Below are 12988 nucleotides of genomic sequence, written 5' to 3' on the forward strand. Positions count from 1 at the left end.
ACTTAAACACACTAACTGATATGGACACAACAATTTTTTAATAATCAAGTTATTTAATTATTAATTTACTAAGCCGTATATTAATCAAATAATATTTATTTATTAAAAACACGATGCGAACTTGCCATATGTTGTGTCGCAATGCGACAAAATTCATCGATATCGTAGAAGCGCAGTTGGCACGTCACTAGCCTATCCGTTGCTTTCGTCGTTGGGTCGAAGCGGACCAAGATTATTCTTCAAGCAGCCACGAAAGTACGTGGTGCGAGCGGAGCAGAAAAAATCTTAGTGTTAAGTAATTTATTAAGTTCATATACAAAATGAGGGAAATTGTACACATCCAGGCTGGCCAGTGCGGTAACCAGATCGGCGCTAAGGTAATCACCGTTCATCTTTTGTTTTATTTAACCGTTTTTCTTTTCACGCCCGTCTGGGAATTTGCGGCCGGCATCTTGTGACGCCAGAGAGCCACAACGAAACACTCGCCGGATTTAAACCATTTTAAGTTCTCTTTTGTTATTTTAACACTAATACTTTTGCGTTTTAATTTTGGCATAACTATCGTACATCGACAAAATACTCTTGTGATGTATTATGTTAATTTTGGTTAATTTTAATGTTCAAAACTTTTTTACTGTTTAAAAAAAGCATGTTATTTAAATATTTTACATTGTTTAATGTGAAATAAATGTATTTTAGTTAACAAAGAATGTGGCGTTGCCGGCCCCGCCTAGTTATCGATCGAACGAGACTCTTCTCGTACCGCTTAGTTCCACGTGTTTTGTCGCCATTTGCCAATCCGCGGACCTAATTTCACATTTCCGTCCGCATTTTTGTAATGTGAATATGGCGTTAGTTTAATATCCCGTTCCCAATTATCCTACTCTACACCACTACAGGAATTCTATATTAATTACTTAACCAATGTTTCTATCGCACTATGTTATTATAAAATTATGAATGTTAAAACTTTGTTAAAATGACCGTTATACCATGGCCTTCGATATTTAAATCAAAGACCCACCGGCTGGCGTCCCCTGATAAGGGCCGACCAATCACAAGCCGTGTTCTGTAACGTTCGAAATTCGAATAGAGGGAAAAACATAATCAAATAGGGCCGTATGGGGAAGACGCCGCGGTAAAAAAAAAACGTCTTTGTTACTTCAATGATTCATAACCGAAAGTTCATTTTGAATAGCATTGCTATATAGCGATGTTACTTTGAATTAATATCGCAATTTAATTGGCTCCTATGGCCATGAAAGAAAAATAGTTAAAAATTTTTCGTGGTTATGTCGACATAGTTGATAACTTTTTAGACTCATTATTTTATGAAATCAAAGTATACGCCGCAACATATAATATCGTTTAAAAACTTAAGAATTTTTATTCAAAACGCACAACATTTTACGTATCTAACATCGTATCAATCAAAGCTAATACCATAACATGCGCAAATTATTTTGCGTCTTTACGATGTTAACCTAACCTGTATTTACGTGGAGGCATCATTATAAATTTATGAAAAAGGATCAAGATTTAAAGTTTTTATATTAACAAGTAGAAAGCTTTGTTAATGGTAAAAAAAGAATTGGCTCTACTTTTTTTAAAAGTAAACATCTTAAAATTTAAAATAAATCATCATTCATGTTGTACAACTTGTTGTGTAACTTTTTACATCAATTTTTTACTTTTTCTAGCTTCTTTAATCGAGATTACAAGTGATAGGATAAATTTATCCGTTGAATCGTAAATTATCTAAAACCGTCCGATTGAAACGTTTTTCAATGAATAATCTGACGTTACTTATATTTGCATTTTTTACAAAGTTTTAACGATTTGGTTCTTGTACGTTCGTATTTTGAAATATGAAAAAAAAAATATTGATTTTATAAGTAATGTACATTATATTAATAACATGAATCGTAAATTATCTCAAACCGTCCGACTGTAACCTTTTTCATAGAACAAGCTAAACTTGTATAAAGTTATAACTCAAAGATGAAAAATTACATATGTTCGTATTTTGAAATTTAAAAAGAGAAATAATACTGCGATTATAGAAATATGTAGGTTATATTAATAACATTGAATAGTAAATTATCTGAAACAAACTGATGTTTTTCAAAGAACATGCTATGCTTATTTATATTTTCAATTTGTACAAAGTTTTAACGCATAAAAATTTTATGCTTTCGTATTTTGTAGTTTTAAAAGAGGTGGCAAATTTTATACGTTCGTAATTTGAAATTTGAAACGGGAAAAATAACTGCGTTCATAGAAGTATGTAGATTATGTTAATAACATTGGAGAGGAAGGAAGAGTTGCCGACGAGTGAGGTTCAATGACCGCAATTTTCTTCCGCATTGGCTAAAATAAGCCCGTGTTATACTCGGAAACTGGACGTTTTATGACGAAACCTCTGAAGCTTTACGACTGACAGTCGTTTATCGTCGGCGAAATGTGGGGTATTTGTAAACTATTTTGAACGTCTGACAGCGAGTGTACCACCTGGACCTGTAAAAACTTTTCATCTAGTTTTAAATTAAATGCACATTATCGCGGGATGCAGAATCTGAAATTTATAATAGCGGTAGAATTGTACGTAGCATATTTGAAAGCAATGAATATACAACCACACATTAAAAAAAGTAATTTTGATGAATGCTAAAAATAACGGCTAGTTGCGTTAATTAAAAAAAAAATGACCATATTAAAAATTATGTATATCTATCTGAGTATTGAAGTCGCTGGCACCACAATGGACTTGAAATGAAACTTTCTAAAATTTAACATGAGCTTACGCTTTCACTTTCAAGAAACGGGATCCACAATTATCTTGAGATAATGCTTTCAAGGCATTCAAAGTTCTTTTTTATAGACATGAGTTATTATAAAGGAAATTTATTGATCCAAATAGAAAAATAATAAATTTTGTCTAAGATATACAATTTTTTTAATTGAAAAGGTATTTTTCTCAAATATAAGAAAAATTTTCTCTTTAAAATGATCAATTTAAGTCTAGAAGCATATCGATCCAATAGTCCATTGTATTGGATATTGAATTTTGCAATATGGATATTGAATTTTAAAATATACGTACTTTTGCAATAAAGGAAGATAATTAAAAAAGTGTTCTCTATTTTGATTATCTTCGTCGGTCGGTTGTATTAAAATTTTTTAATCATTATTATTACCATAGGATGTTCACTATTGGACACGGGCCTCCGCTATAAGATATAATAAAACTGTTTGCAAGCGATTTTCATCCAGCTTTTTCCGACGACTTTAATAAGATTTGTACAATGGTTTCGCTGCGATTGGTTCTACTACTACAACTACTGCCACTAAACATACTTTTCAAAAAGCGTAGTTTAAACAAAGGCCTTGGCTAGATGATGGCTTTATAATACTATATAATTAATTTTTAATTTGTTCACACGCCGACGTCACGATAAAATTAATATGTAATCACACTTTTACTCTTCAAATTTAATGTTATATAACATACAAGTTCACCGTTGTTCATTCCTGTTTACTTTTTTGTGGAATCTTATAATAAAAAGATTCAGACAATTTTTAGTTGCACGAGAGTAATAAAAACCGAAAACATGTCATGGTACGCCTCTCCAAGCTTTTATTTGTGTCGTGGTCCTTCAGACGAAAACATGGTTAAACAATTTTTAGATTTCATCGACCCTCATTGAACCTTAACATCTCTTCAGATATCTACCGAATATTGCGATTTTACTTGCTTACACAAATGCATATAATTGTTGCCAGAAATTACACCTATGTATGCGACTACGCGCTTCAAGAAAAAAAAAACTAATGGTATTTTACATTCTAAATTACATGTTCTCACATTACATTACGACAACGTTGTGATCCAAGAAACCAGCCGCGACAAATGGTCGTTAACCACAAAGTAGTTTTGGATTACGTTCACTATACACTTTTGTCGGTAAAATAAAATGTATATACACCACATTACAAATACAATAAAGGCCGTTAGAAATTTCAAAACTGAAAAATAATATAATATGACCTAAATACACTTAATGCTTCAATCTGGAACTTGCAAATGTCCTAAATTATATGCCACTCTTTTCATACAAACCTAAACATGTATAGATAGCACACATTCCAGATGGCTTTGCAAACATATGTCGAAGATCAACACACAAACGATTCTGTATGTCTAGACATCAATTAGCAATAAGTTTTACAGGTCATAAGTCTAGTAAACCTAAAGCAGAGGTATGACTATCTCCGGGTTTGGCTCAGAGCCAGAGGTTGAAACGGTTCGCGATGAAACGAGACGATTTGACGCGAATCACGTTCGTGCAATCCAAAATGTTTCTCACTAAATCCTACTCGGTTATAAAGAATGCAGTCGTTGATTATTTTTGGATTTATTAATAATTCTCTGAATAATTTCCTTTTTCGAAAAGCATTCAGATGATAGCGACACATTCCACTTATAAAGTATAATAAAATAATATTAATATGTTATTGAGTAACGTAAAATCTGACGAATAATTATTAGTTAAGCTAAATTTATTTTATTTATTTTAACTATAATAGAAACTTTTTTACTTTAAATTTCTTATGCTATCAATTTCTCAAAATTTTGGCGTATTTTATGCTTATATGCATGCATCTATGTCTAAATAATTTAAAGTGTAATGAACAGTTAAAAAGTTAAAACGTAGTCGTAAAGTTAGTGTGATTGTAAAGATTCGCTCTGACACTGTACACAAAGCGCTACAGTAACCATTTGTGTCGACATTGGATAATAAAATTACCTTCCATATTTTATTTTACAATAAGTAATAAAACTAAGGAAATCTCAATAAAAATCTATTGAGATTTCCTTAGTTTTAGATAGTAAATGACGGCTATTAATAAAAATGAAGATAAATTACGAAGAAAATTAAAATCATACTTGATCGTCAGATACAACTCGTCGGCAACGAAACGCGACAATGATCAGTATTGTGTGCGGGGGTATCTTGCATCGATAAAATTTATCGCGACTTCGACCAATTAATTGCTGCTAAAAGATAGCATCGTGGTACAAAAATAGCGGAGAAATAATTGAACTATTGCAACCATCCTTTAAAATTGACGTCGACACAATATAATATTTAATGAAGCATACAGGACTTCGCCATCTGCTGACAATACCATTCTTGGTTAAAGATCGACGAATTGTCGCGAACAGTATGACAGACGAGTTTCTGAATGCGGACCCTTATATGGCGCTGTTATGTACAGCAAGACTGGCACGTGCCGATTGTTATTCACACCACTCTAAAAGGTGCATGAATCATTGACGCGGATCGATAGCGAATAGGGGACTTAAATATGCAAATGTTCATGTTTTCGATAACTGTAGCTAAGGTTACCACTATGATTCATGTGTTAGTGACACATGTACGTAATTTAAAACCAGTGTTCTGGAAAGGTCTTGCGTTTGTACTAACCTGTACTTCTTTTTGCAGTTCTGGGAGATCATCTCTGACGAGCATGGCATCGACCCCACCGGCGCCTACCATGGCGACTCGGACCTGCAGTTGGAGCGCATCAACGTTTACTACAACGAGGCCTCCGGCGGCAAGTACGTGCCTCGCGCCATCCTAGTGGACCTGGAGCCCGGCACCATGGACTCTGTGCGCTCCGGACCCTTCGGGCAGATCTTCCGCCCCGACAACTTCGTGTTTGGCCAGTCCGGTGCTGGTAACAACTGGGCCAAGGGACACTACACCGAAGGCGCTGAACTCGTAGACTCTGTCCTGGATGTCGTTCGCAAAGAGGCGGAGTCCTGCGATTGCCTCCAAGGCTTCCAACTCACACACTCCCTCGGCGGTGGCACCGGCTCCGGCATGGGAACCCTCCTTATTTCTAAAATCAGAGAAGAATACCCCGACAGGATCATGAACACATACTCAGTCGTACCCTCACCCAAAGTGTCAGACACAGTAGTAGAACCATACAACGCCACTCTCTCAGTCCACCAGCTAGTAGAAAACACAGACGAAACCTACTGTATCGACAACGAGGCTCTGTACGACATCTGCTTCCGCACGCTCAAGCTGTCCACACCCACGTACGGCGACCTCAACCACCTTGTGTCGCTCACCATGTCCGGCGTCACCACCTGCCTTAGGTTCCCCGGTCAGCTGAATGCGGACCTCCGCAAGCTGGCTGTGAACATGGTGCCATTCCCTCGTCTGCACTTCTTCATGCCTGGGTTCGCGCCGCTCACCTCACGCGGCAGCCAGCAGTACCGCGCTCTCACCGTGCCCGAGCTCACGCAGCAAATGTTCGACGCCAAGAACATGATGGCTGCCTGCGACCCGCGCCACGGCCGCTACCTCACCGTCGCCGCCATCTTCCGTGGCCGCATGTCCATGAAGGAGGTCGACGAACAGATGCTCAACATCCAGAACAAGAACTCGTCCTACTTTGTGGAATGGATCCCCAACAACGTGAAGACAGCCGTGTGCGACATCCCACCCAGAGGCCTCAAGATGGCGGCCACCTTCATCGGCAACTCCACCGCTATCCAGGAACTGTTCAAGCGCATCTCGGAGCAGTTCACCGCCATGTTCAGGCGCAAGGCCTTCTTGCATTGGTACACCGGCGAGGGCATGGACGAGATGGAGTTCACGGAGGCCGAGAGCAACATGAACGACCTGGTGTCAGAGTACCAGCAATACCAGGAGGCCACCGCCGACGAGGACGCAGAGTTCGATGAAGAGCAGGAGCAGGAGATCGAAGACAACTAAACACCTCTCCCCGCCCGCGTCACCACCACCCCTCCCTGTTACCCTCCCTAACCCCACGAACGCCAGCATTGTTTGCTTCTGTAGTTTTGTACATGTTCGTAAGTTCGGATCGTATCTCGCCGTGCCGAGCGCGCGGCGTCGCGTAGTGTATACATTCCCAGTATTTTCCTTGTTCGAAGGGCGCCCTCTCGGATGTTTACGGAAGTAAACAGTCAACCCCACGACGCGGCCCCTTCGCCCCACCACCCAACACCCCGGTGCTGTGGACTCGCTGATGACACAAAAGGAAAAAGATCTTTTGTTTGATAAGGCTGAACTTGATTTTTTTAATACCTAAGTTTAATTTTTATTCTTCGTGAACACCAGTGATACGAATTTTTATTTTTTTTTAGTTGGCTTTTTTCGGACAGAGCCCAACTTAATGTCGTACAATTTTTGGAAGTCGATCAATCTTTTTAATTATTATATTCTAGCTGGTCAATAATAAAATTTGAAGATTTTATGTTTTGATGTTTTATTTTTATCATCCAACAAAGTCGTTTCTAATTCGTATCGACATAAGTAACAGATATAAGTTTAGAACAAAAATAAACGCTTCGTTGTCCCATTTCCTTGAAGCAAATTACAATATTAATTTAAAAAGACGAGTTGCCTATAAATTTGTGTCCCTTTTTCGACAGGAATTAAGATATGTCAATTAATCTAAAGTTAACGTGACATTTACAGTATCCGGTTTTTAATTGCATTATGTACAAGAAATGACAGTGAAAGGCTTTTTAATGTTTTAGCTATAATGCACAAAGCTAGATTTAAGAAGCCATGAACTAGCATTTCCAATTAGTTGTTTTTTTTTAAATCCCATTAGAGCAAGCTTTGGTAAACTGACTTCGGTGTGGTTTTTTGATTAATTTTGAATGCCTTAGTAAACAAAAAAATATTCGTGCCATTTTGGTATTTCAATGTATCGAGAAAAATCGACTATTTATTTGAGACAAGCTAGGGAAAGTACCTACGTAAATGTATCCCAAAAATATTGGTATTTAATTATTTTTAATGTCAAGCTAGCCTACCACTGCCTTCTGTGTAACTAAGCCAGTGGATATGACTTGTAAAATGAAACTTTGAACAGCTATTTATTCTATAAGGATCTAGTAATCAAAGCTGCCATTCATCAAGTGATTCAGAGATAGAAATATATACTCGCAATATACATACGTTTATAATAGAGGAATCAATAGTCGACCCGGCGCTGCACGGTCAATGCGCCATTACGACGTGAATAGATTATTTTATAGCGGCAACAACCATCTACGCATCGAGTATTCTTTATTGTAAATTATTATTAATTTTATGATTTTGATTTTCTATTCTGTCAAATTCGATGTGTCATCGTTCAATTTGTGACAGTTTTTTTTTTAATTTAAAATACTGTCAGAGTATTTTAAAATTTAAAACAAAGGTGCATTTTTTTTTTAATTTCTTACAATCTGTGAATTCAATCCAGAAATCTTAATGATGTACCTCACCGGTATGTTTGCGTAAGAATTGCTTTTTTGCGGGCACAACCCAGGCAATTACAATATGTTCGCTTGTTAGATATAGAAGACGATGGAATTTCTTAACCTGAACATCTAATTGCCTTTGTGAAGATGACGTGTTTCAGAAAATTGCCATTGTCATTGTCCAAGGGTTAATATTAAAAATCCAAAAGTTATATAACATCGATCAATCTCATAGATATAACGTGATGTATTTGTATCATGTAAGCAGATGAAGAGATATAAAAAGTTTTATATTTATTCTTAAAATCAATGTTTGTCTTTGTATATATCTATTATCTACATAAATGGTAATTGCTTATATGTGTAAGAGCTTTGAGGAAGAAAATGAACACCTCACTGGCTGTCAATTCTACGGTACACGCCATCCAAAACTCATGGTTTCAGAAATAAAAAACGTAATGATAATATATTAAGAAAAGCGTTTTTAAAAATTTGTTTTTCTATATATTAAAATTAAATATTGTTTACTTTTTGCAGATTGTACTACTACCTGAAGTTAAAGAACTAGCATTGCAATAGAAAAAAAAATATTTTAGAAAGATATCTTAACCTATCTCAGAGTGATCATTTTATATAGGTGATTGGTTATGTGTAAAATTGTTAAACCTTTTACACCCATAATTAATCACGCACACCCTTATCACACATCATCACTGGCTAAGTTTGTGTTATAAATTATTTTTATACTTAAATGTTTGTGTCTACATATAAAACAATAGTAATTAAATTCCGATCCGTACCTTTTTTAAGAAGATGGTTATATTCCAGCAGCTGGAACATACCTGGTTAATAAAAATAGTATAATGGATCAATGGCTGCGGACTACAGGCGTTGGCATTAAGTTTATTAGGTTAAATTAAAATTAGGCTCACTAAAGGTGAATGAACGAGAGATTATCGTTGTTCGATATAAATGAACTAACTGTTTGTTCGTTAAACATTACGGTAGTTGAAATATACCATTAAATCATATCGTGATTTATTCTTAATTTCTAATTTTGATACTCTTTTGTTATCATTGATAAAGCTGCTTGTCTATGATCATTGATTTGATTTTCCGTTCATTGGTAGGGCGCTGAAGACACGTCATTATCATTTCAGCCGTAAAACGTTTACTACTAGACCTAGGCCTCATCCTTGGATTTCTAATAGGACCCATTGAAAGTCTACATCTAGCATCTTTCCACGATTTTAACAAAATCGTCTGTCCACCTTGTTGGACGTTCTACGCTGCGTTTGCTTGTCTGTGATCCTCACTACAAAACCTTAAAGACTCAGCAGCTATCTGTTCTGCGGGCTTTGTGGCCTGCTGCCACTTAAAACTGCCAATACGCTGGACTATGTCGGTAGCTTTCGTTCATATAAAGATCTATATAGCCCTCTCCATGGACCGTTAAGCAACTATGTACGTGTTAATAAGAAACTACTACGATAATTAATTATGTAAAAATAAAACGCACGTCAGCCATTTTTTATAATTATCCAGAATTTAATAAAATTGTTAAAAATGAACGCGTTTGCACGTGCATTAATTAAAACAACTCGTTAGTTGGTTATTCACATGCGCTGCAGAAGATGTATCCGCCATTTTTTCACACATGCTATTAAAAACCGCGCCGTATGCAAATATTTAGTTTTAACTTTTTATAGCGGTGGAAATTTATTCAATTGTAATTAAACAATAGTATGAAATATTTATTTATTTAATTATTCAAAACAATATAAACACAAAAATTAATATAAGTTAAATTGTATCGGGCTATTCCGTTCCGGCCGGTGTATATTCGGTAAGGAATAACGGGATACGGCAACGGGACTTAAGCCCTTTTAATTTATTTAGATTGCTTGCCCGAGGTCCTGTTTTACGCGAGGACAGTTATGGTATTCGATAACTTGTTCCGATAAGTACTGGTAAGTACGTGTTGTAATTTCAGGTCATACAATATTCGATTTACTGTAGAATATAGGTATACAGGCTGGTTGACAAAACTTTAATTGATATATTTTACAGTCTATCCTAAAATCAATGATTTCTTATAATATAGTAAGAGAAGCGTTTTAAAAATTTGGATTACTACATATTTAAATTAGTTAATGTTTTATAGACTTTACACTCATATAGGTTATTCGGTCTGTCAAATTCAAATGGAAAAAAAAAATCTTTTTCTTATTAACTGAAAGACACTCACTGCAAGACATTAGGCTTCCGCCAAATATCTCCAGGATGTCCATTCCTGCACATCGCACATCCAGCGACAACCTGCGACTTTAACAATGTTGTCGGCCTAAATTCCATTAAAATAGTTTGGAAGTAAAATAACGTCCGAATTTTACATTTTTATAATAAAACTAATTAACTTACATTTGTGGGATCATATGTAATTAACCAGAACCGCTTCAGTCATCGCTTACCAGCAAAACACTCAACTTCACATCTTATTAGAACATTTGAAATTATTTCACCAATTGTCACACCTCAAAACGGTGGCGGAACTGGAAGAGCAACAAAAGAAGCTGTTGCTCGAGTGCCTGAGGAGTTTCTTAACTTTTGAAAGGTAAATATGCTACAGCTGTTTCGTCAATAAATAGCGGAACTTGCGAATATGGTGGATGCAAGTGAAATGAAGCACAGGTGAAAAGCTCTTTTTTTCTTCGGGGTCTCTGACATCGAAAAGGAAGACTGCCCCGTTGTCATCTCGAATATTATACACAGGTCGATGGGGTTAACCGTCATCCCTGCTTTATGCATCAAGTTAAGTCATCCTATTGAAGCTTCAAATGAAGATCATCTTCGGCGTTTCCTTTACTAATGTAGATCTCTGATATGCTGTTTGGAATCTAAGTCCAAATTGTAAGGATCTCCGATGTCACTGAGGGAGTTTTTATCAAGAAAGTGACAGGCTGCGTTCGCCAGGGCCCACAGGACGGCATCATCTTCATCAAGGCAGCCGACAGAACTCGCCATAAAGTTAACACCACGGAGGAGCTAACTTCACTAATGGAAAAATATGCGAAGGCACAAGAAAGTTTCTCGATTAGCAAAAGGTGGTATCCGGAAGCACAGGAACAACGGAACTTTTACAATCACGTAACAAGCAATTCACCTAATATTTTTAATTACTTCAATTGTTACAAGTACACGCATCTAATTGTTAAATCTAGTATCTGTTTATCGGTGTCGTCAGGTTTGTTGTTGTTTTAACAGTCGGTATATTTACATATTGTAAATACTTTTCATGCATTACAAAGTGTGGGTGGAAATTTTATTTATTCTCGTAATGTCACTTAGATGTATAATGCCAGGAAACTGGCAATGAATTACAAATTCGTTCCATCGACACTGATGCCGTTTTTGTTGGGTCTGTTCGTTATTTTTAAATTTTTTCAAAATCATTTCGATTTTATCTTCAATTATCATGTATTATAGTGTTATATTTAAGGATTTGGACATAAGTATTAGTACCTTAACATACACCGGTTATTTTATACGTAGATATATATTTTGTAAATCATACAATCATATTTATTAATTTGTCAATATAGTATAATTCAACATGTCTTCTGTCAACAACGGTTTTAGTTCTGCTACAGGTGATGTCGGTGATTTAATGTGGCAGCCGTTTGATACAAAGTATGACCAACTTTTCAACATATTGCCAATTGCCACAATGCACAGAACGTTCCCAGACATTACTCTGGTCTTCTTGCAACTTTCAACAACGTCAACGTGCATGCGACTTTCATCTCCAAATGGTAATTCTAACGCCATCTTTCCTCTTAGTCTTACTCTTAACCTCTCTCAGAATTGGTTTTATAACGGAACGACCGCATTCAAAGGAGAAGTGGTGTAGCTATATATCTTCATAATCATATCGGCTATAAGATTATTGCTTCTTCTTCTCCCACCTATTCTGCAAGTGCAGAGTATATCTTCTTTGAGGTTTCTGTCACAGGCGTAAATATCTTACTAGGTGTTACCTACTATCCCCCCTACGTGGACTATTTCTCCAGCATTGGAGACCGATTTTAGCACTGATCACACCACCCACTGTTCTCCACAACCCTAAAACTCTATTGTTTGATTAAGTCAATCATATTACATACTTCAGATTTGCAAGCTACCCATCATAACAAAAATGGTGATGATACGTGGCTGGACCTGATACTAACCAGTAGTGGTTAGTCCTACCCTTGTTTCTTATCATGGTCAAACATCCTGCTCCGGCGATATACCCCATAACCCTTTTTTAGCATCGCACTTCCTAAATCTTACCTAAATAAAATAAAACCTAAATTTAACCCTAAGACCTTACATATACGTGGTTTCGCACGTATATATCTAAAGTTTTTAAAGGTTTTTTGTAAGACTGAACTGGAACTATGTTAGATCCTAGCTTCGATTCATCAGATCGAACGCGCAAGAAAAATTTAACATTAGTTTTATGTTATTAAATCATTGTTGTCGTACTGGCCACCTGTACTTAAATGTCATTCAAAAATAAGACAATTTCACTATTCATTTATTATCAATTAATTGTTTATTTATCTATTATATTATTATAAAGGCAGATACATTAAAATTGTATTATTAAGTTTTATACTCCTAACAAATAAAATTCTGATGCACCTGCTT

At 36.1% G+C, this 12988-nt stretch overlaps 1 protein-coding gene across 1 annotated transcript; it reads left to right on the forward strand.

Annotated features, from left to right (window-relative positions):
* The first annotated feature begins 229 nt into the window (after window positions 1-229).
* Window positions 230-6899, forward strand: LOC137925538 (tubulin beta-1 chain). Its single transcript, XM_068768997.1, has 2 exons — window positions 230-377; window positions 5508-6899. The coding sequence occupies exons 1-2, from the start codon at window positions 321-323 to the stop codon at window positions 6792-6794; spliced, it is 1344 nt and encodes a 447-aa protein (XP_068625098.1). The 5' UTR covers window positions 230-320; the 3' UTR covers window positions 6795-6899.
* The last annotated feature ends 6089 nt before the right edge of the window (window positions 6900-12988 follow it).

The sequence above is a fragment of the Battus philenor genome, unplaced genomic scaffold, assembly GCF_028537555.1.
Source record: "Battus philenor isolate CCGP_79_NKW_IND1 unplaced genomic scaffold, ilBatPhil1.0.hap1 SCAF_27, whole genome shotgun sequence".
NCBI classification, from domain to species: domain Eukaryota; kingdom Metazoa; phylum Arthropoda; class Insecta; order Lepidoptera; family Papilionidae; genus Battus; species Battus philenor.